We start from the raw sequence: 24,529 nt of genomic DNA, 5'->3' as shown, positions 1-24,529 counted from the left end.
AAAACAACAACACCTTTGCCCATAACACTTAGTGCCTACTTACTGAAATTGGGGTTGCAATCAACTAACAAAAGCCTTATTTTAACACAAATGAAACACAACACAGCAGAAAATGGGAATCGGAATGGTTCCCTTGCTTGCTTATTGCTGCTGAGGAGGCTAAAAGTGAGGCTGAAAGTGAGATGGCTATATTCTGGAGGATTGGAATTTTTGAAAAGGCGTGTCATGTGCTTTGCAGACCAAACTAACCAGAACAATTCAATCCATGTAACCACTATCTATCTCCCTCAGTACCTTTTGGCATCCACCAATCTGAAATGGCAAATACTTGGAACCCTCTTTCCATACTGACGTAGGTAGTAGAATGAAGACTTCCTAATCGCTACAGTGGTACCTGGCTCAAGATTGAAACTTAAACAGTTCCCTCGCCTAGTTACTCTGATCCTAGAAAATTACATTTTCTCTGTTCCCTTTCATAGCATGGTCTCCAGCTCTTTTTTCAAGCTGGAGTGCTTCCCCTCCAAGGCTGTAGCACCGATGTTCTCCTCAAGGACCTTCTGCATCATCTCCTGACTTGGAGAATTATCCAAAGTGGAGGAAGCCGGGGTGTACTCTGGGGCAGCGGCAGTGGGGGCAAGGTGGATCAGCCAGTTTTTGGCACCAAGAGGCATGGCAACGGCTGCTGCAGAAGTCACCCCCCAGCTGGCCATACTCAGGCTGACGCTGTTGGTGGCATGGGACACAAGCCCGCCGTAGGAGTAGCTCCCACCTGCGCTGGCCACTCGGGTCTTCTGCTTTATGTCCAGTACCAGGTTTCTCCGGAAACGGTCTTTTTTAATTTCTGCTTGCACCTGGTGGTAGAGGCAGACTGTCAAGGGAATGCAACACAGAAAAAGACCATTGCCCGCCTGCTCATTCTCAGTACAGTCATACCTTGGGTTACAGACTCAAGGTTGCATTTTTTCAGGTTACGGACCGCTGAAACCTGGAAGTACTGGAACAGGTTACTTCTGGGTTTCGGCGGATGCGCAGAAGCGCCAAATCGCAAAGCACGCATGCACACATGCGCCACTGCTGGTTGCGGACGTGCATCCCGCACGGATCACGTTCGCAACCTGAGCATCCACTGTACTTCGACAGCTGGTAAAAGCAGAACAATGGCTTATTAATTGCCCATCCCTGCTAAAGTCCAATTTCTTTCCCTCTCTTCTCCAGTATGAAAAAGTTTCAGTTTTGCACCAGCTAAGGGCATATGGGTGCGATGCTACCCCCATTCCCGAACTGTTCTATGAAAGAGGGGGGGTGTGCCTAATTCCATTAAGGCCCAGGCTTTGTATCTGACCACTCAGAGTGCTCTTAGTCATTGAGTAACTCCAATGCCCCCTGTACATAAAAGATCAGGAGGATACCATATCAAAGGGCATAGGTGTAGGGAAATATTTTCCATTTTGGATACGAAATAATCGCAACCGTATTCTCCAGGCAGAAGAAATACTGGGCATGGGGAAGGAGGTTGACCCCTCCCCATGCACTAGGTGCAGAATACACCCAATGAAGAGAGGATCGCAGCTAAATATTTGTGCATCTCTGAAGAAATGTTCCTTACCTCGCCATTGCAGAAACAGTAAATGAAAGCCACAAAGAAACCCTGTCAATAGAAAAAAAGAGAGACAACCATAGATGGAAATAGCTGTGACTGAATGGATCAAACACAAAAGGCTTCACCCGCCATGAAGACCCACCTGTAAAGAATTGAAGAGCATCTCGTAGTGCATCTGTATTTGCCAGAGGACACTGGACACAGCTGTGTAAGGAATGGCCATGAACACCACGTAATGAACACCAAAGAGGGGCATCAGAACAAGGGTGGATTTTAGTAACTTCCTGGAAAGAAAGGGACTTTGTGCAGTCATTCCATTTTTGGATTGTCCAGGAGGAGAGCTGAAGGCCCCGTAATGGGGAATAAGGGAGGCAACAATGGGTGGAGACCTTAAAAGGGTAGAAGCTTGAAGAAGACAGTGCATAAGAGGAAACCACCATAATAACACAGATAAATGATCTGACTAACAGGAAGAACCAGCTAAGTTAACTGAAGATGGAAAAACAAAGCAGGACAGAAATCCAGCAAGCAAGAAGTTTCAGTATTCTAGGCAATCAGAAATTAGCAAGAGCATTAATAAAGGGAGACATATTTCAGTAAGAAAGTATTTATTCATTGTAGTGCTTGCACTGGGAGGTCTGTTTCAACTGCTCCAAGCTACATACCTGTACTGTTGGCGGGGATCTAATTTCCCTGCATTTGTCTCCCACAACTTCGATGCAAGGACTCTCACAATGTTGAGGAAGAGGAAAAAGTTCACCTGCCGGCAATGAAAAGACACTTCATGTCACGCCAGGCATATTCCATGCCAGTGAAATGCCATTCTTCAATTCCCTTTTATTTGCTGTGCTGTAGAGAATGCATTTCTGCTGTTGGCCCATATGGGTTGTAGCCGAACTATTTTTACTCAGAGTTGACCTGTTGAAATTAATGGGCCTAAGTGACTCGTGGTCATTAATTCTAATGGGTCTAACTCTGGATCAAAGTTAATTGAACACAACTCAATAAAATCACACGGCGATGATCAGCAATCATTAAAAAACCAAACAACAACCAATACAATCAGTAATAAACAAACCAAACAAAACCAACTCAAACTCAGCTTCTGAACCGCTGCCTAAGCTATTGAGGGCACAATTTGCAGAATACCAGTATAATAAGAATGAGGTCATCGTCCCCCACCTTTGAAAAGAGGAGGGACGAAGTGATGTTTCTGGAGGTAGGCATTCCATAACACAAAGGCAGCAACTGCAAATACTCTGCGTCTAATGGATGCTAAACTACCATCCACAAAAGATGCTACTCTTTGCAAGACCACATGGGCTGATCTTATAACTCAAGCACAAGATTTATATGGGAGAAGACATTCTTATTTTTTTATTTTCAACTGATTTTCATCAGTTACAAAGTGGTTCGGCAACTGGCCCAAAGGACACCTTGACTGCCTTCTTCCCAGCCCACCCTAATTTGCATTTTTTAAGTTCATTTTCCAAATCCTTCCATCACAGAGCCCATGGCAGGAAACGTGGTTCCCAGGTGGTCGCCCATCCAGCTGCTGATCAGTCCCACAGGCCTGCTTACGGTAGCTTCAGCAAGCTGGTGGTCTTGTACTCTTTTTGTGCCCTTCTTATCTTACCACAACTGCTGCCAAGATAGGAACTTGGTAGATCCATTTCATGTTTCCAGCGCTGAGGTCCCAGCACCTGATGAGAAGAGGCTGAAGTTAAGCACCAAAGGGGTATATCCATATTGGGTCTCTCGCCTGACACCTTTGAGCCTCAAGTCCTTTTTGCATGATTATTATTCATTTTTTCATTACCTGTCCTTCACGCTAAGGTCCCGGGGTTGTTCACAGCATTAAAAACATGGCATAGCACATAGCTTATGGTAGGTAAAGGTAAAGGGACCCCTGACCATTAGGTCCAGTCATGGCCGACTCTGGGGTTGCGGCGCTCATCTCGCTTTATTGGCCGAGGGAGCCGGCGTACAGCTTCTGGGTCATGTGGCCACATGACTAAGCCGCTTCTGGCGAACCAGAGCAGTGCACGGAAACACCATTTACCTTCCCGCCAGAGCAGTACCTATTTATCTACTTGCACTTTGATGTACTTTCGAACTGCTAGGTTGGCAGGAGCAGGGACCGAAAAACAGGAGCTCACCCCGTCGTGGGGATTCGAACCGCGACCTTCTGATCGGCAAGTCCTAGGCTCTGTGGTTTAACCCATGGCGCCACTCGCGTCCCTATAGCTTATGCTACTGAAGAGAATAGGAATGGGTCAGCTTTTGAGTTTCTGAGCTTCAGGACATTTTGGCTTCTTTCAGCCTTAAGAAATTCAAATCATTTACACGACATTTTAAACTGGTAAATACTGTGATCATTATCACCAACCCTACAAGGTAGGTCCAAGTATGTTTGTCCCAATATGGCAGTTTTGATATTTGAGGCCAAGAGAGTGGCTTACCAAATAGCACCTAATGAACCCGTGGCAGAAGTAAGATTCAAACTAGAGAGGTTCAGATTCAGGCATTACCACTGTAAGACCACCGGCCTGAATTACATACACTAGACTACGGGATTCCTAAGTTGGACATGAGGTTTGTGTTACTACAATTTGCTTTGTTGTTGCAAAACTCGGCCACCTATGAACTATAGCACAGATTTTGCTAGTACCTGTATAAAAGATGGACCTGATATAGGGGTGGGGTTGTTTTTTTGGGGGGGGTGAAGATTATATTCTTTAATGCAGGGGGAAAAGCAGCTCTCCGTATCAGGTCCACACATAACATTTGAGATACAAAAAAACAAATTAGATCTAAAAATCTGTTCCCATAAGGTAGTGGCTAAAGCAATTAATTTATCCTCTCCTCACTAATTTATCCTGCCCAATCTCCCTAAATAGCGTTTTAAGAGAAGCAGAAAGTACATACTGTGTATCAGCCAGGGATGCTCTGACGCTGGCCCAAACAGACACAATGACAGCAGGTACCCCTCGAAGGAAAAAGAAAAACAAAAGCAAGCAGAAAGAGATCTGGGTTTCCAGTGAGCTCTTAAAAGGACAGTAGGAAAAAATGTGAGAAGAAAAAGAAGAGTTTGGATTTGATATCCCGCTTTATCACTACCGTAAGGAGTCTCAAAGTGGCTAACATTCTCCTTTCCCTTCCTCCCCCACAACAAACACTCTGTGAGGTGAGTGGGGCTGAGAGACTTCAGAGAAGTGTGACTAACCCAAGGTCACCCAGCAGCTGCATGTGGAGGAGCGGAGACACGAACCCGGTTCCCCAGATTACAAGTCTATCGCTCTTAACCACTACACCACACTGGCTCTCATGTGAGGCCAATAGAATACAGCAGGAGGCGGCTACATAGTATACCTTGCTGATGTTGTTGGATCACAACTCCCATCATCAAGACAGGAGCCAGCCAGCAGTAAATCACACTGCGCAAGTTGGAGTTAACTCTTCATGAGCAAAAACAGGAGTATCAGACCTAATGAGCACAGCAACTCCTCTCTGGCAGGTCTTGCCCCCATGAAGCAGTTGCTGAGACTGAAGGTTTCCACCTCCCCACAGCTGCCCAAATCCCCTCCTCTCCAGGGTTTCCCCCCAGCAATCTGAGACTGTGCCTGCTGAAGCTAACCTCTCCTCCCCCCTCTTCATGCTTCTCCTGGGTCTGAGAGACCGAGGGGGAGAGGAGCTTGTTGCAGCAGGAGGGGAGGACACCCCTGCCTCTTCACCAGCTAGACCCATCTCCATTTCTTGGCCTCCCTCCTCTCCTGCTTCAGCTTCTGAGTCTGGACTTCTATCTGCCGCAGATTCTCCCCGCTCACTAAACCCTGTGACCTCTTCAGCTTCCGACACCTCCTCTTCCCAGTATTATCCCTGTGACTACCCATCATCATCCCACCACCACTCCCCTGGCTCTGAACCTTCTTCCCTTCTTCCGCAGCTCGATCCTCCCACCATTCCTCTGCATCAAACCAGTCTTGTGATGTCATCCCTGACCTTGCTGGCTGGCAAGGCTGATGGGAACTCAAGTTCGGCAACATCAGGAGGGCTCCATGCTTCCTACTCTAGTATTCACTGACTTTGTATGTGCCATACAAGTTCCCACTTCTACACAACTATGAATAGTGCAGGGGCCCTATCCATTGGGCCACCGTACCTCATCCTCTGTGCTAAAGGACCCCTGGACGGTTAAGTCCAGTCAAAGGCAAACTGCGGGGTTGTGGCGCTCATCTCGCTTTCAGGCCAAGGGAGCCGGCGTTTGTCCACAGACAGCTTTCCGGGTCACGTGGCCAGCAGGACTAAACCGATTCTGGCACAATGGGACACCGTGACGGAAACCAGAGCAGACAGAAAGCCCATTTACCTTCCCGCCGCAGTGGTACCTATTTATCTACTTGCACTGGCGTGCTTTCGAATTGCTAGGTTGGCAGGAGCTGGGACAGAGCAACGGGAGCTCACTCCGTCGCGGAGATTTGAACCGCCAACCTTCTGATTGGCAAGCCCAAGAGGCTCAGTGGTTTAGACCACAGCGCCACCCGCGTCCTCTGTGCCACGTGACGGGTGGTGGGGAGGGAAACGCATCGTCAAAGAGAGCTGTGGTTACAGGAGGTGAGAGAGACCTTTTGAATAATAATAATGATTTATAATGATTTATTATTTATACCCTGCCCATCTGGCTGGGTTTCCCCAGCCACTCTGGAGAATACAGGAGCAGCCTCTTGTGACCTTCACGTGCTCTGTATGAGCTTCCCTGTTTAGGTTCATAGTCAGAGCAGGAGCCGAGAGACTGAACTGGACTGTGCTTACCCCACCCGATGAGTGTAAGAGCCCACAAGTAGCTTTTGTTTGAGAGGAAAGCCATGAAGATCAAGCTGTGGAGATAGAGACCTTCCACCAAGATCCAGTAGTGATTTGTAGCCAAGAAATAGAGGAAGATGGTCACAGCTACCTTGCAGCCTGCCTGAAAGAATGGAGAAGCAAACATCCTTTTTGGTGGTGGTGGTGGTTGTTAGGACCAATAAAAAGTGTTTTGGTTTTTTGTGTATTTTATTGAAATAATTTCAATTGTAAAGAAATAAAGCGATACAGAAAAAATGAAGAAAAAAGCAAAGGTGATTATAAGAAAGAAAGGAAAACCCATATACAAAAACGCAATATAAGATACTCCCATACATTCTTATATAAATCAACACAGTGTTATTATCCTAATACTTATGTAGTTAATAGCCTGCAACATTCTGTATAAAGTCATTCCAAATGTTATCGTAGTTATCCAAGCAAAGTCTGCGTCTGTAAGCAGTCTGTTCATAAATTGCGAGTGTTTGTCATATCCATTGATATCATATCTTTATTCTTCTTAGGACCAAGTTTTGGACAATCCCCACTGGTCCACTCAAATCTTTTGCAAGGTTTTTTGGTTAATAGTTGTTGTTCTTGCTGCTTAACTAGAGGTTAATAGGAGGAACAGGCAGATTAACAGCATTCAAGTCCCGGAGATCACCATCTCATTTCTTCTTTCTTTCAGAACTGGAATGCTGATTAATTTAAAATGATGGGTTTTTTAATTATTATTTTTTATTAGGAAACCAGCTTGAGCTGGCTGTTCTGAAATCAGTATCCTTCTTCCCTAAAACATCCAGCAAGATTTTAAGCCAAGGCACACGTCGCACTTCTCAATAGACACCGAGAAGAGGGAAGCAAAACCTAAACACTAGGGGCTTACTAGCTGGGTCCTGGATCCCAAGGCGAGGCTCAGATCTTCAGCATCCCAGTCACTGTCCTGCGTTTTCTGCAGCCCCTCGAGTCGCGAGGTCGAGTACAGCACAAGGTCCTTCACGAAGATGCTCACAGCTCGGCAGACGAAGGAGCCAAAGAGATGGAGGTGGATGTAATTTCGAGTGCAGTGAAGCCGCCTTAAACACACATTAGAAAGCGGAGGATTTCAATTTATTTATATGTTATGTCTTATTTATATGTTATATGTTACATATACATATTTATATGTTATGTTATGGTCCAGTGAAAGCTGGACCATAAAGAAAGCTGATCGCCGAAGAATTGATGCTTTTGAATTATGGTGCTGGAGGAGACTCTTGAGAGTTCCATGGACAGCAAGAAGCTCAAACCTATCCATTCTGAAGGAAATCAGCCCTGAGTGCTCACTGGAAGGACAGATCCTGAAGCTGAGGCTCCAATACTTTGGCCACCTCATGAGAAGGGAAGACTCCCTGGAAAAGACCCTGATGTTGGGAAAGATGGAGGGCACAAGGAGAAGGGGACGACAGAGGACAGTGTTCTCGAAGCTACCAGCATGAGTTTGACCAAACTGCGGGAGGCAGTGGAAGACAGGAGTGCCTGGCGTGCTCTGGTCCATGGGGTCACGAAGAGTCGAACACGACTAAACAACAACAACAAATGTCTTATCCTGCCCCCTCTTCCAAGGTACCATGCGTATTTTCCACACCATCCTTTTATCCCAGCAACGACTCTGTGAGGTAGGCTAGGCTGAGAAAGAGTGTATGATTGCCCCCCACCACCACACACACACACACACCAATCTATGGCTGAGCAGGGTTTTGAACTTGGGTCTCTCCCCATTCTAGTCTGGAACTCTAAACATGAAACGACACTGCCAGGAGAAAATAGTATGAGATAGCCAAAATAATAAGAAGCAGATGTGCTCCTGATTATTACATGATTCCACCTTCTATTGAGAAGGCGCCAGGCAAAAACATTCCTCTTCAATCAGGCCTTTGGTGGATTAATATTCTACAGGCTTTTAAATGTACCTGTGGGAAGGGAAGGTTATTGTTTTGCTGTTTTTACTTGTGTTTTTATCTTCTGTTTTTATTCTGTGACCACCCTGAGATCTTATGACGAAGGGTGGTATATAAATTAAGAATGATAATGATAATAAGTGCTTTTTTCTATTAAAAAAATTTTTTTTGGGTACTCTCATTTTGACTCAATAAAATGACCATTTTATAGTTCAAATCGGGAAAAATAAATACAGCAAATGTACAAAAGTACAAAGATTCACAGAATGTTTAGGGGTATGCATACCCCTGCTTCCCCCCAGAAAAAGCAATTATGATGATGATGATGATGGTGATGATGATGATGCCTTGGGAGAACAGAACTATCTTGCTACCACCTGTACTTACCTGCGGTTCTGTAAGCAAAGTCATCATCATCATTTTATTTGCATGCTGCCTTTCCATAGTTAAAACAATGCTCAAGGCAGCTTACAACATGACAAGATTTACATAATTACCAACGTAACAAAAGTCATAAGCAATAAATAAAGGTAAAGGTAAAGGGACCCCTGACCATTAGGTCCAGTCGTGACCGACTCTGGGGTTGCGGCGCTCATCTCGCTCTATGGGCCGAGGGAGCCGGCGTTTGTCCGCAGACAGCTTCCGGGTCATGTGGCCAGCATGACTAAGCCACTTAGGGCAAAGCAGAGCATCACACGGAAACGCCGTTTACCTTCCCGCCGGAATCTACTTGCACTTTGATGTGCTTTCGAACTGCTAGGTTGGCAGGAGCAGGGACCGAGCAACAGGAGCTCACCCCGTCGCCGGGATTCGAACCGCCGACCTTCTGATTGGCAAGTCCTAGGCTCCGTGGTTTAACCCACAGCGCCACCCATGTCCCTTATAAGCAATAAATAAAGCACATCAAAAAGTACACAACCAAATGGAAAACAATTTCCACATCAATCATAAAATCTAAAACTAAGAATACAGCATTAATATCAATCACAATTTAAAATGACATAGATAAAAAATAAAAACAATTTAAGAAACAAAAACGGAGCCCTCTCTGCCCAGCAGCAGTCCTTTATGGAGCGTGTCAGGCCCCACCCCAAGTCTACCCCACCACACATAGGTAACCAACCCAAGATAGCTTCTCTCTTAGTTTTGCTGGACATGATTAGTACAGTGGTACCTCAGGTTACAAATGCTTCAGGTTACAGACTCTGCTAACCCAGAAATATTACCTCGGGTTAAAAATTTTGCTTCAGGATGAGAACAGAAATCGCACAGCGGCGGCGGCAGTGGGAGGCCCCATTAGCTAAAGTGGTACCTCAGGTTATGAACAGTTTCAGGTTAAGAACGGACCTCCGGAACAAATTAAATACTTAACCTGAGGTACCACTGTAGAATAAAGCCATGGGTTAGAGTTCAGGGGGTGGGATGGGGCAATGAATCAATAAGAACTGTCCTCCTTACTTGAAGTAGCAAAGGATGCACATGGCGACCACAAGGGAGGCTAGGGAGATGGAGTAGCCAACGGTGTAGATGATGCGCAGCCGGTCAAAGACTTCCTGCGTGAGGAAAAAAGAGCACAGAAGGACTGCAAAGCCATTGTCACAACTCGCTACGTCACCTCAAGAACCCCCATCTAAAGCACTTTTCCCTTTTCCAAAATAGAATATCCTCCAGCTGTTGCAATTTTCTCCTGCGACTTTCTGAAGAAAACAATCCTGCCACCGAATTATGTTCCCCAGTTGCTGGTACCTTGTTGAATTGCTCTTAAAGCAGTGGCAGATTTGCATGGGGCTGCCGTTGAAGACAGTTCAAAAACAGCAACTTGCCCCTGGCTTTGTGACCAGATTGCAAAGAGGGACTGGGCAAATGGCAAGAACTTCGCTGTCTCCCAGTAAGTTTCAAAGTGCTAGCCTGAACCTTTAATGCATGGGTAGGCAAACTAAGGCCCGGGGGCCGGATGCGGCCCATTCGCCTTCTCAATCCGGCCTGCGGACGGTCCGGGAATCAGCATGTTTTTACATGAGTAGAATGTGTCCTTTTATTTAAAATGCATCTCTGGGTTATTTGTGGGGCATAGAAATTCGTTGATTTCCCCCCAAAAAATATAGTCTGGCCCCCCAGAAGGTCTGAGGGACAGTGGACCGGCTCCCTGCTGAAAAAGTTTGCTGACCCCTGCTTTAATGACTTAGGAACCAAACAACAGTCTAACCTCTCTCTCTTTCTGTCTCCAATATTTGTTTCATTACCTTGACTACAATTATAGTGAGCAACACTGATTTGCTTTGTCGATTGATATTTTAAAGTACACACGCTACTTCTCTGCTTGCGGTGGATAATTATAACATTTCAGATGTGTAATTATCAGATAAAATAGCAAATGGGGTCTGCAATTGCATCCTACCCCTACCACCTTTGGGGAGGTTATTTTTAAATCTTTTGAAATTATCAGATTATCTTCCCTCGGTTCATCCCCCCCCCCAAATCAGGCCAAATATCCTCATTTCCTTCTGCAATTTGATTTCCATATGCTCTTCCGTCATCAGCCTTTACGGAAAGGGTGGAGAACCTGTGGCTGTCCGGATGTTAAAATTACAGGCGCTGCGGGTTAAACCACAGAGCCTAGGACTTGCCAATCAGAAGGTCAGTGGTTCAAATCCCCGCGACGAGGTGAGCTCCCGTTGCTCGGTCCCTGCTCCTGCTAACCTAGCAGTTCAAAAGCACCTCAAAGTAGATAAATAGGTACCGCTCCGGCGGGAAGATAAACGGCGTTTCCGTTTGCTGCTCTGGTTCGCCAGAAAACGGCTTAGTCATGCTGGCCACATGACCTGGAAGCTGTCTGCGGACAAACGCCGGCTCCCTCGGCCAATAAAGCGAGATGAGCGCCGCAACCCCAGAGTCGGCCACGACTGGACCTAATGGTCAGGGGTCCCTTTACCTTTACTTTAGAGCTGGAAAGGATCCCATCTAGTTCAGAAATCAGTGTTGTTGCACCTCAACTCCCATCATCGCCAACCAGCGTAGCTATTGGTCAGGAATAATGGCAGTTCAACACCTGCCGGGCCACAGGTTCGTCACCCCTGCTTTATGGCACAATTTTTATGAGAAATTCCAATCTCAATAGATTCCTCCCTTCCCTTCCCTGTCCGTCAAATCCTGCCTGTGGTAGCCAGTTCCACAAGCCTCTATGTCCTCCCGATACCCTTTTCCCCCTGCTTAGGAATTAAACCTTTTCTTGATTCTGTCGTTCCGGGGCAAAGAATATGGCGCATTCTGTGTAATTGGCCCAAGTCTTGTTCATGTTGGGCACCAGTTCCCAGTTCCCATGAACATCACAGCGCCTGTAGGCGTGACCTGAAATAAAGGACAGGCAGAGCGTCCAATGAGACGGAGCGGAACGTGTGAAGGGGAACATGCCAGCAAGGCTCAACAGTTGCACATTTTTTTAAAAGGCCAGAGGCCCCAGAGGAAATAAACTGCTTAGGGGCTTTTGATTATTTGCATTGCAGGGAATTGAACTAGATGACACTCGGGGTCCCTTCCAAGTCTACAATTCTATGATTATGTGGTTTCTAAACAAAAAATAGTGCTTCTGAGCAAGTGTAGAGTGTACTGCTCTATTCCGAACTTAATAACGGAAAGCGTAATGCTGGTGGTCAACAAAAAGAGGTTTAAAGACTCTCTCAAGGCAAATCTAAAAAAATGTAGTACAGTGGTACCTTGGGTTACATACGCTTCAGGTTACATACGTTTCAGGTTACAGACTCTGCTAACCCAGAAATAGTACCTCGGGTTAAGAACTTTGCTTCAGGATGAGAACAGAAATTGTGCTCTAGTGGCGCGGCGGCAGCAGGAGGCCCCATTAGCTAAAGTGTTTCTTCAGGTTAAGAACAGTTTCAGGTTAAGAACGGACCTCCGGAACGAATTAAGTACTTAACCCGAGGTACCACTGTATAAACACTGACAATTGGGAAACACTGGCCTGCAAGCGCTCCAATTGGAGAACAGCCTTTACCAAAGGTGTTGTGGGCTTTGAAGACGCTCGAACTCAGGACAAAAGGGAGAAACAGGCTAAGAGGAAGGCATGCTTGGCAAATCCACACCGTGATCAACTCCTGCCCGGAAACCAATGTCCGCACTGTGGAAGGACGTGTGGATCCAGAATCGGCCTCCACAGTCACTTACGGACCCACTGACAAAACCGTGTTCATGGAAGACAATCTTACTCGGCTACGAGTGATCACCAAAGAAGAAGAAGAGTGCAAGGCCTCCAAGCAAAGACTTGCTTGCAGGGTATTTCCTTTTTTAAAAAAAGAAGGAACCCTGACTTCTCAACAAGCAAGAGGGACCTCCACACACTCTAAAACATCATCTCCTAAAACCAGTTAAATTGTTATTATTTCCTAACGGTTCTTAAGAAGGATCTGGCCTGTTTACCAGCCTCCTGCCAAACTTGACCTGATGTGTTGTTTTTAAATAATGGAAATAACATCAGCTGGAGATGGGCTGATTATTATCAAGATTGCAGCAGGCTTGGAGGGGGACTATAGCCTTTTGCTCCCCTGCTGAGGTCCAGAGGAAAGATGGTATTTGCTGGGAGTGGAATCCTTCACTGGCACCCGGAGGGCAGAGAAGATTTTCTCCAAAAGCAAACAACACCTTCTTGAGGAAGGATTTTCCTCAGGGATTTTCCTCAGTATTAAATGCTCCTCCACCCTTCCTGCAATCAGTCATTAAGAGACACCCTCCCTGCCAAAAAGCTGGTTCTGTTTGCATTAAAAAACACACACACAAACACACACATTATTCTCTGCATGTTATAAAATTATACATCTCCTTGCCTTATCTATCATGTAATCGACCAATAAATTTGTGTATGTTTATTCAAAACCTGCCAAGGAGTTAATTTTGTTGTCTTTTTAGATAATTTGTAAAAATTTCCTTAAGAAATCAGAGAGAGGAGTTGAGGGAAGTCCTGGGGGCGGGGAGATTGAAGTGGGGGTGGGGAAAAAGGGGGAAATATAATGTATGTGATTATACGGATTGACAATTTGTTATGTTGGAATTGTTTAATAAAAATATTTAAACACACATGCACAGATACAAACACAAAACAACAACCAACATGTTAAATGGCAAAGCCACATTTTAGCATCTGCTTCAACCCTAAACAACCAAAAGACCTGAAGCTTTCTGTGAAGGCTGAGAAAGCGTACATACCCTGATGGTTGAAGTCATAGACGTAGTCAGGGCATCGGACGGCTACCTTTTTGCTGGGGAGGCTTTCGGGCCAGCAAATAATCCCGTCCCACTCAGGCAAACAGTTGCCATCTAAGGAGGAAATGGCACATTAATTACAACTTTGCATGATAGCGTTGAGGGGGGCAGAGGAGAGCAACCTTCATCCTTGGGTTAAGTCAGTGGATCTCAAAGGGTGTGGCAGGAGAGGATGGTAAGCGTGGCAGGAAGACTCAAGCAAAATCAAAGAAGCACGTAAACATTTCAGTGTAGTATAGCATAGTATCTAAATATTTATTTATTTATTTATTTATTTATTTATTTATTTATTTGCAGAAGATGGATAGATATTCAAGAGCATTGGCTATTCTTCTACAGCTCTCCACAACAAATTGTTGTGAACAGGGATTTTCTTATTATTTCTACTAAATTTCTGTTTTACATTTTAGAATATTCACTTAAACAACCTTTAAATATCAATGACTTCCCTTCCTCTCTTTCCACGGTTCATTTTGCACAACATAAATCCCTGCATATTTTAGAGAAACTAAACCAATCAGTATTCCATTATAACATCCATCAAAACTTATTTACACTGTTGAATTTTTCTTAACGGTGCCCATGTTTTCAGATATACACAATTTTCCTTGACATATTCAATAAATTTTCCAATCTTCTTTAAATGTATGTTCTTCTTGTTCTCTTATCTATATATGTTTAGGTCCGCAAGCTGCGCATATTCCATCAGTTTAAGTTGCCTCTCATTTTCCATTTTTGGGCTAACAAAACACGGGCTGCAGTGGTGGCATACATAAATAGCCTTTTTGACATCTGGGAATTTCCATCTGTGTTATCCCCAACAAAAAGGACTCTGGGGTTTTTGGGGGAAAGTACTTTTAAACTTTTTTTTCCAGTTTATTATAAATTATATTTCAATATTCTTTTACACTTTTACAGGTCCACTACATATGATAGAACATACCCTCAATATCATTACATCTCCAGGGATTTTCAACTCTGACAAATATGAATAGATAAAGCAATAATAAGTTAAATAAATAACCACCACTCCTCTTCCATGACACGCCGAATCAGCTAACTATTGCTGCCCTTTCACGGCACCCAAAAGCAGTCCTCTTACTCTCCCCAACGATAGGGCCGGCCCTGTGACGAGGGTCTGAGTGCCACACTTTTGAAGGGGACACAGGTCAACTCAAACAGCGTTTCTGCTGTCAATAGAAGGCTGATCGGAAGGAAGCAAAGACCAGCCACCCAGTGACTCGCTTGGAGATGCGATGGGTAATTTCCTCTTCTGCTGAGAGGTTGTTTGGGCTGACAACAGCTTTTACATTATTTTATTTATTACATTGTGTTTCTTCTCCACCTTTATTCCAGAGCTTAGGAAGGGCAGCAGCTTAGGAGAAGGGCCTTTGCAGGCAGCAGGTTCCATGAATCAATCCTTGGTTTCTCCCGTTTAGGCTGAGAGAGACTGTTTATGAAGCTCTGTGTCTGCTACCAGTCAATGTCGACAATAATAAACTAGACAGGCCAATATGTTCCATTATGAAATACAAAGTGGGGTACGTGAGGTTCACTAGATGTCTCCAATCCAGACCCAGATCCGCTTCATTTCAGCAAGGTTGCTGACCCACACGTCTTGCAACCAAATCCTAAAACCTCATTTTATTTATTTACTGTGGCACACAGTTTGTGGATCTGGACATAATATCATAGTAAGCTAAGCTTATTGGTATGATAAGGAGTAAATAATAAAAAAAACAGGCATCCCCAGTAATCCAGCCCAACTTTCTTCCTCCTTTAGGAGGCAACATTTAACAAGTGCCATGCTTTCCTTTGATGTCCGATGTCAATAATATGACTCAACTATTTTTTTTAATGTTTATATGCACTTGGGGCCCCAGAACCAAAAGTTAGAAATGCAGAAAAAGCAGGTACCTTGGACTGTTTCCTTCTGGGTATTTATCTGCTGGTGACATTTTTCTTTAGCTTCATTCAGCAAGTAAATCTGTTCTTCTTTGGTTAGAACATCATCGGTGTCCACCTGCCAAACAAATGAAGAAGGGAGAGATGAGGCTGTGAGGTCCATTGCTTCACCTGGGACCACGTGCCGTTTGGATCCTCCAGCACCAGGCAACATCAGGAATGAGGCAGCAAAGCCTCTCCCATTGACTTGGCTTGGGCTAGGGATGACCAAATCTGACATTATTGGTTTCTCATAGTTTCCTATTCTTAACTCATCTTAAATCCAGCTTGCCCCCTTTCCAATGTTTTTTGTGGTTGTTTTTTTTAAATCCATGTTCATTTTTATGCAGATTTATCCCAATACAGTGGTACCTCGGGTTACGTACGTAATTCGTTCCGGAGGTCCGTTCTTAACCTGAAACTGTTCTTAACCTGAAGCACCACTTTAGCTAATGGGGCCTCCTGCTGCTGCCACGCCACCGGAGCAAGATTTCTGTTCTCATCCTGAAGCAAAGTTCTTAACCTGAGGTACTATTTCTGGGTTAGCGGAGTCTGTAACTTGAAGCATATGTAACCCAAGGTACCGTTGTATATATATGCATTTTTGTACACAATTTGATCTAATATATACATTTCTGCAAGGGAATTCCACAAATGTAATATAGTTTTGTACATTATTCCCACCAATATATGCATTTTTATATTGGGTGTGCGGAATTTGGAGAAAGGCGTATTTCGAAGGATAAAATATGTAAATATTTTACATATTCAGATTCGAACTGCCAACCTGATCGGCAAGCCAAAAGGGCTCAGTGGTTTAGACCACAGTGCCACCCGCGTCCCATTTATACATATATACAACCTAAGCCTAGGATGGCGGGTGGATGGGGGGCTCCCAGCTTTACACTCCAGGAGGGTCTCGTCTCTCCCATGGCTGCCATGTTAGATTCAAACTATCAGCCCATGTTGAGCTATGACCCCTTTTTCTCCAGCTTGCAAACTGCTTCCCCCAAAAGCATCTATTTCTCCTCTTGCATAGGCCAGCCCACTGTGATTCTGACTCTCCTCCCTTCTAGCTCTGTATTGTCTTTTGCTAAGTACCAAGAGCCCAGGGCTGGGTTGCCACCCGTCTGCGGTCTGGCAGAGACTGTTTCCTTGTTGATGGCTTCCAGGATGGGCCATCCCTCTATCTTTTTGCTCTCTTAATGGTCCATCTCTTCAAGCGATTACCTCATCAGGAAGCCAGCCTCCTGGCTTATTTTTTTTAAAAAAACATGATTTGAACATTTTAGCATGCTAAATTCACTGTCTTGCACTCCAGAATTAGAACGGAAGTCCAGGTGTCCCTTCAACTTAGAAGAATATAAACAAATAAACTTTTTAAAAAGTAAAAAAAACAAAACAGGGAGAAATGTGTTGGAAGAAACAGGTATGCAATGGGAGAGGAAAACAAGATGAAATGTCAAAGCAGAGCTGGACCATTAGCGGCAAACCTTTAATGGATGGTCGTGGGAAACATGGATGTATTAAAAGCTGTGATGAGGTGCTATGAGATCGTTTCATATTTGCCACGGACCGGTTCATTTCCTTTGCAATATTGTCAGGAAATGGAGAAGCCGTGCCACATAAAAAGTGGGCGGCGAGAGACAATGAAAGCAGGCCCAAATGTGACTGCCACAATTAAATCACTCATCTGCACAGGACATTTTGAGAAGGCCGATAAGGACCTTATCAGGAATGAAATTTCCAGAGCTGGAACAAACACAGGGAGAGACAGAAGCAGCAGCAGCAGCAACAACTCCTGCCATAGCCCCAGGTATTAAAAGAGGAGATGGAATCAAGGCAGCACAGCCAAACCTTTAGAATCAGAAAACGATTAAAAAAACCCATAAATGAATATATGCTGGGCTTTCCACATCTGAACTGATCAAAATCTGTGTCATAAAATAAGAGGCCGGACCTTTTCAACGCCTTGTAATTGATCAAAATGTCGCACTGGGACAAAAAACACAAGCGTGATGGAAAGATGGGGATAAAACAGCTGCCTTCTTTAAAGTCACACCTTCCTCTTTGAGCTCTCATTTATATTAAATCGTCTTTCTTTTTTTCTCAAAAAAGTGGCATTTTATTTAAGGTATTTACAAAAGAGCAAGTTAAATATTAACAATTAAAAAAAAGAGAGAGCATCACAGCAGTGGAAAGCTGCCTACAACTTGCCGACTGACAATTGTCTTTTCATCCTAACAGGTCTTTTCAGAGTTCACTGTGTGTCTGGGGTGTTCTCGTTGTCGCCTTCAAGTCTCGTGTCCATCTTGCAAGACCGTATCATCGGATGGCAAAATCATTGTCTTTGTGGACCTATATCAGCACTGGTCCACAAATTTCCCATCATTTCTCAGCTCCACCAGAATGACTGAGACCATCCTCCCATCCACAGAATTCCTTAAGCAACTTTCTTGAACCTTTCCCCCAACCAATCCAGATGTTTTAACCACAACTCCCATCAGCCCCAGTCAGCACAGCTGGGCACCAAGTTGAGGAAGGCTGTCTTGCAGCAAAGGTAGATGTGCAGTCCAGGCGTTCATTCCCTTTCAAGGCTCTGCAAAGTCTGAGCTAGAGCCCGTTTCGAGAAGGCTATCAACTTTTCATCTCTAAAGTCCGATTTCAACTGGAGGTGTTTTTGGGAATTTGTAATCTTAAGAGTTTGGTTTCGTTATTTGGGGAGCGGGCGTTGAAATGGCTGTGAGAGTTTGTGATGCAGCATTGCAGAATTGTTAAAACTAACAGCTGCAGAGAGGTATACCGTATTTTTTGCTCTATAAGACTCACTTTTTCCCTCCTAAAAAGTAAGCGGAAATGTGTGTGTGTCTTATGGAGCGAATGCAGGCTGCGCAGCTATCACAGAAGCCAGAACAGCAAGAGGGATTGCTGCTTTCACTGTGCAGCGATCCCTCTTGCTGTTCTGGCTTCTGAGATTCAGAATATTTTTTTTCTTGTTTTCCTCCTCCAAAAACTAGGTGTGTCTTGTGGTCTGGTGCGTCTTATAGAGCGAAAAATACGGTAATTGTGCTGCTTGGAAAAGCTGGGCTGGAAGAAGGCATATGAAAGAGTTTTGCGTTGCTTCATAAGGTTGAAAAAGAGATCCCCTTTGAACCTCTGAAATATTTTTTGTGCAGACCTTGAGGATTCCTTCACCATCCTGTTACACCTGTCACCCTGTTAACAAGCCGTCATTCGTCTTCTCTGATTTGAGCTGCAGTGCCACACACCGCAGCCTAACCCAGCCAAGAACAAGACGTCTTTTGTCTCGTTCAGCTTTTGACAGCACCGTGCTAAAGTTAGCAAGCAACAGCTCTGCAGACCAGAAACATGGAATCGGTTGGGAACTGATGTAACCAAACATAGTTTGCTTTGTGTTCAAGTCTGCCAGCATAGCCTGCAGATGATACCTTTCCTGCTCTGTTGCCATCAGGGTGGAAGTTTGGGGCAGAAGCCCAGGGCTGCCCTCAGCAGAACGAGCAGGAACCCACCTCCCTAAATGCAACAGGGATGTCTTACAACATTTAGAAGTAACGTACACCATCATCTAAAGGCCATTAAATTAAATTAACAGTTAGAACCAGTGCTTTCCCCCCCCTATATACAGTGGTACCTCGGGTTACAGACACTTCAGGTTACAGACACTTCAGGTTACAGACTCTGCTAACCCAGAAATAGTACCTTGGGTTAAGAACTTTGCTTCAGGATGAGAACAGAAATTGTGGCGGCAGCAGGAGGCCCCATTAGCTAAAGCGGTACCTCAGGTTAAGAACAGTTTCAGGTTAAGAACAGACCTCTGGAATGAATTAAGTTCTTAACCCGAGGTACCACTGTATATAAAAAAATGTTTAGGGGTACTCTAATTTTGACTCAATAAAAGCACCATTTTATAGTTCAAATCAGGAAAAATAAATACAGTAAATGAACAAAAGTACAAAGATTCACAAAAATTTTAGGGGTATGCATACTCCTGCGTCCCTCTGGGGGGGAAAGCACTGGTTAGAAGTAATATACATCATCATATAAAGATTACTAAATCTTGACCCTAATGAAGCCTGAATACACACAATGAATTTAAAGCACATTCCACACACACCCCAAAAAAAAGAATATTGGGAAGTGTAGTTTGTTAAAGGTTCTGGGAATTATAGCTCTGCTAATGGTAAACTGGGACGCGGGTGGCGCTGTGGGTTAAATCACAGAGCCTAGGGCTTGCCGATCAGAAGGTCGGTGGTTCAAATCCCCGCGACGGGGTGAGCTCCCGTTGCTCAGTCCCTGCTCCTGCCAACCTAGCAGTTCAAAAGCACATCAAAGTGCAAGTAGATAAATAGGTACCGCTCCAGGGGGAAGGTAAACGGCGTTTCCGTACACTGCTCTGGTTCGCCAGAAGCAGCTTAGTCATGCTGGCCACATGACCTGGAAGCTGTACGCCGGCTCCCTCGGCCAATAAAGTGAGATGAGTGCCGCAACCCTAGAGTCGGCCACGACTTGACCTAATGGTCAGGGGTCCCTTTACCTTTACCTAATGGTAAACTATGGTTCCCAAAATTCTTGGGGCTTATGCTTTAATGAATGGTGAGCGCCCAGCCTCACTGCATCTCTGTTCCCCTCCAACTTCCTTTCTTGCATATATATTTGTAAGTCGTTCTGATTTCCGAGAGACAGCAGGACTGAGCAATGATTAGAACCTGGTCATATTGTGACACCACTTTGCCACACCAAAAGACCTCGTTGACTAACTCTTACTGTCTGAGTCTGGGGGAACAGAAGTCGCCACATTTCAGTTGCTGGGAGGGGAGGGTTGCAGCAAAGGTTCCTAGCCATTGGGCCAAATGTTTGCCATAAGGCCACGAGAGGAGGAACACAAGAAGCTCTCGCCCTTCAGATGTTCTTTTTTGTCGTGAATTCATGTATATTTGTGATTATACCGGAGTGGTCCCTCTTTCTTTCTTTCTTTCTTTCTTTCTTTCTTTCTTTCTGATTTTTTTTAATAATATAAATTTTATTAGTATTTTCCATGCAACAACAACAACACAAAAAACATTGAAACATAACAATACACAAAACACAAAAACCAACATTCAGAAAACAAAAAAACCTAATCCATATCTTAAAAATTAATAATATAAACACTAAAAAGAAAAACAAACATTAACTTCCACCAGTCCCACAGCACCTCCTTTATCTCTCATTGTGTCTTCCTGTTTTCCTGTTTTCCTGATCATCTCTATCCTAACATCTAGATATAAATCCCTCTTTCTTATCCTTTCATGTCACAAGGTTATTCCAGACTCAGCCAGATTTCTGTCCTTGAATCTTGACTTTTAAGGTATTCATTTAGGCACTCCCATTCTTTTTTTACTTCACTTTTTGGTTTTTGTCTTATTATGTCTGTCAATTTGGCAAATTCTAAGTATTCTGAACTGAACTGGAATACGCTCACTGGAAGGACAGATCGTGAAGCTGAGGCTCCAATACTTTGGCCACCTCATGAGAAGAAAAGACTCCCTGGAAAAGACCCTGATGTTAGGAAAGATGGAGGGCACAAGGAGAAGGGGACAACAGAGGACGAGATGGTTGGACAGTGTTCTCGAAGCTACCAGCATGAGTTTGACCAAACTGTGGGAGGCAGTGGAAGACAGGAGTGCCTGGCGTGCTCTGGTCCATGGGGTCACGAAGAGTCGGACACGACTAAACGACTAAACAACAACAAAGTATTCTGGAAGCTTACATAACCACTCAGGGTGGTCCCTCTTTCAATGCTGTTGGCATATGCAAAAGTTTTGGGGTTGTCACACTGCTTCACTTCCGGTCAGTGCCTACTTTGTAGCTTCCTATTGAAATCCTGTAACTTTTCACACCACAACTGTTCTGTTTTGTTATTGTCCTACTTTCATTGTGCTATATCCCCTCCGGGCAGTGAATATGTGGTAGCATAGGGGAAGCGCCGCAAAACAAACTAAAGTGGAATAAATCCGCCACGGGTGCACTAATGATACTAATGCAATAAAACACCCACCTGGAAGGGCTCTGTGTCAGATCCATGTAGCTCCATAGTGTCAACACTGACAGGCAGGTTTACAGACAGGGAATCTCCTCCAGCCCTAGAGACGCCAGGGATTAAACGAGGCACCTGCCTGCCTGCCTGCATGCAAGGCAAGCCCTCTACCATTTTGTGACTTCCCTTAGAAAAAGTATGAGCTGTGATCAAGGAAGACAAGCTGGAATGGACTTACCAAAGCACAGACCAAATTAAGAAGGGAAAAACAAAGCGCAGCTGCTGTGAAGCTCCAGATGTGGACCGACTCCTCCATGGCTCCTCCTCAGAACATCAGTGCCACAAGCAAAGCAGAAGAAAGTTGCAGTTTGGCTGCGTCAAGTCCTTCCCCTAAGAGGAAATCATTCAAAGCTCATCTATCCAAAGTGAAGATGCGTATATGCTGGAGAACATGGTATAGCCAAGCTAATCTCTCCATCCCCAGACTAAGCCTTCTGGCCAGTTTCCTCCAAGAGCCTGGACTTAAAACAGCCAGCAGAAATAACCTCAAATACTCACCGACGACGTCAGACACTGGCGTTCATTTAGCTAGATGGTTTCTGAGATTGATGCTTAATGATGTTCAGCTCGGCATCCTGACCGCTTGGTCCTTTTGTCACTGTGCCTTGCCTCTTCGGGGACGGTCTGTTTTTTCTCCTGCCACTCCTTGTTCCCCTCCGTAGCTGAAGGGCAGAATTTTGTTAGCTGACTCCTAGTTGCTACATTTCCCACCTTCCCATATTCTCCATTTTTATTTGCAAGATCTTCTTGCGAGTGTTTTTCCTCACTTTCTAGGTCTTCAGTCTTTTGACTTTATTCATTCATTCATTCATTCATTCCACAGTCAAGGTCCCAGGGCTAATCTTCTAAAAGCACAAGGCTTTATAACCTGTTAAGAAATTAAATATGAAGACATTAGACATAACTGTGCAATTGTGATAAGCCCATCGTCACACCTGCTCTCTTGACAAGGGTTATAACACTCTATGCCTGTGCATTATACGTTTAAAGCAAGTGACTTCGCCCAAAGAACCCTGGGAACTTTCGCTTGTTAAGGGCGCTGCGAATTGTAGCTCTGTTGGGGTAAACTATAGTTCCCGGCATTCTTTAGGGGAAGTCATTTGCGTTAAATGCGCAGTAGGTATGCAACAGGTGTTGGAATGCCCAGCCTCTTATAGATCTGATGCCAGACTATGGAAAGTTAATATATATTATTCTCATTTGTGGCATAGAGCTAATCAACCTGTTCCCTATAACTATAATCTCTGGTTCTTAGTTCCACCTCAGTTCATGTCCTCTGCTCTTCACCTAACTCTTTGTCTTCTAGTCAGGGTGATATCCTGAGTTCCCTTTCCTGCGTCTCTGTAGTCCGGCAGAAAGTGAGTGTTGGAGGATCTGAAAGGAATCTGGTTAGAGGTTGGTTAGGATGCCAGGGAAAATAAATCGCTTTGAGTTTTTATTACCATCAAGCTGTAAATATAAATCTTTCTATGCAAATAATATTGTGAAAACTCTGTTCCACACAGGATGTCTGAAGGCGCATTTTCCCAGGGCTATTTAATTGAAAAACAAAAGCCCTGGACAAGTTTTTTTTAAAAAAATATATATCAAGACTTTATTATGGATTTAAAATAACAATCCAGAAGAGAATTTGAAATAAAGTGGGAAAGGTACCCCCCCCCAAAAGCAGACTCTCCCACAAAATGGTATCACGAAGTTGTGGCAGAATACACCAGCTATAAAATGTCAGTCAAGAGGGGCCCTCAGTTTTATCTAATAAAGCTGATTTTTACTCCTCCTAGGGTAAATAGCAACTTGGATGGTGGTGGGAGAATTTTGGACCCATGGCTTATGAAAGCACCACTGCAATTTAGCTAATCACAAAAAGCATACATTGCACTGATGCCTTTGTAGTAGTTTGGCCCTGAGTTTTTAAAATCTTTGCAGATGCAACTACAGGATCCCTCTCATAAAGTGCAGTTTTCTAGTTAGAAGTGTGCATGCACACGAAAGCTCATACCAAGAACTAACTTAGTTGGTCTTTAAGGTGCTACTGGAAGGAAAAATATTTTTTTTGCAGTTTTCTACTTATGGTCCGCTTAAAGAGATGATGATGATGATGATGATGATGATGATTCCTGCCTCTTTCTTTGCTCCAAATCTTTCCCACTTCCGTCTGAAGGCGAACTAGCGCCTCCTCTGGGCGGCCGCGAGAATTGCAACTTTAAAGCTCCTAAATATCTTGCAGCCTTTGACTTGACATTCCAATCGATCCATTCAATCTCCGCTTTGAAATTAAATAGCCCTGTCTCTGATTATTCGTGCATTTTTTTGAACACGAAACGCACACACTTTAAGCATGCTCACAAAAAAGAGTTTAAGAGCAATACACCCCCAGGATGTAAAAAAAAGTCACATGACTACGATCTGGAATTACCATTTTATACATTTTATAAAAAGTGCAGGGTAGCCAGTGCGTAGCATATCTAATTAAAACCAGTTATGCCTTTTAAGTATGATGATGGTGTTTAAAAAAGAAAAAAGCTAGTTGAGGGGGCACCCGGATTTGAACCAGGGACCTCTTGATCTGCAGTCAAATGCTCTACCACTGAGCTATACCCCCTCTGCTGGTTTGCACGGTTAACTAACCGTCATTTGTGGCTGCGACGACGCAATTCCCTGGGCGGAGGCGGGATCTCCCAGTCGGAATAATCTAATTGGAGAAGGAAGAACTTCTTAACCAATAAACTGCCGGCAGCAACAGATGATGGGACTTCAGTACTGGGCTGGTTAAAGAGAGCAAGAATAACAGGTTCAGGCAAGCCAGCTTTCTATCTTTCAAAAGCAAAGCAAGAC

At 44.3% G+C, this 24,529-nt stretch overlaps 1 protein-coding gene and 1 non-coding gene across 3 annotated transcripts; both read right to left on the bottom strand.

Annotated features, from left to right (window-relative positions):
• Positions 1–312: 312 nt before the first annotated feature.
• On the bottom strand, positions 313–22,558 carry LOC128399879 (parathyroid hormone/parathyroid hormone-related peptide receptor-like). 2 transcript variants are annotated; one of them, XM_053361710.1, is made up of 14 exons: positions 22,193–22,558; positions 21,873–22,024; positions 15,571–15,676; positions 13,597–13,707; positions 11,606–11,730; positions 9,841–9,935; positions 7,329–7,518; positions 6,413–6,566; positions 4,529–4,589; positions 3,237–3,303; positions 2,266–2,360; positions 1,743–1,884; positions 1,607–1,648; positions 313–851 (listed from the first exon to the last, which is right to left on the bottom strand). In XM_053361710.1, the coding sequence occupies exons 2-14, from the start codon at positions 21,948–21,950 to the stop codon at positions 474–476; spliced, it is 1,644 nt and encodes a 547-aa protein (XP_053217685.1). In that variant the 5' UTR covers positions 21,951–22,024; positions 22,193–22,558; the 3' UTR covers positions 313–473. The 2 variants fall into 2 exon arrangements, with proteins under 2 accessions (XP_053217685.1, XP_053217686.1); XM_053361711.1 differs by lacking the exon at positions 22,193–22,558 and having other exon boundaries at positions 21,873–22,156.
• A 1,666-nt stretch (positions 22,559–24,224) lies between these two features.
• TRNAC-GCA (transfer RNA cysteine (anticodon GCA)) lies at positions 24,225–24,296 on the bottom strand. The gene has a single exon. It is a non-coding gene; the product is annotated as a tRNA-Cys (tRNA).
• Between the last annotated feature and the right edge of the window lie 233 nt (positions 24,297–24,529).

Source organism: Podarcis raffonei, chromosome 13 (genome assembly GCF_027172205.1).
Source record: "Podarcis raffonei isolate rPodRaf1 chromosome 13, rPodRaf1.pri, whole genome shotgun sequence".
NCBI classification, from domain to species: Eukaryota; Metazoa; Chordata; class Lepidosauria; order Squamata; family Lacertidae; genus Podarcis; species Podarcis raffonei.
The sequence above is the reverse complement of the archived record's forward strand: the minus strand, read 5'-3'. Positions and strand labels throughout refer to the sequence as shown.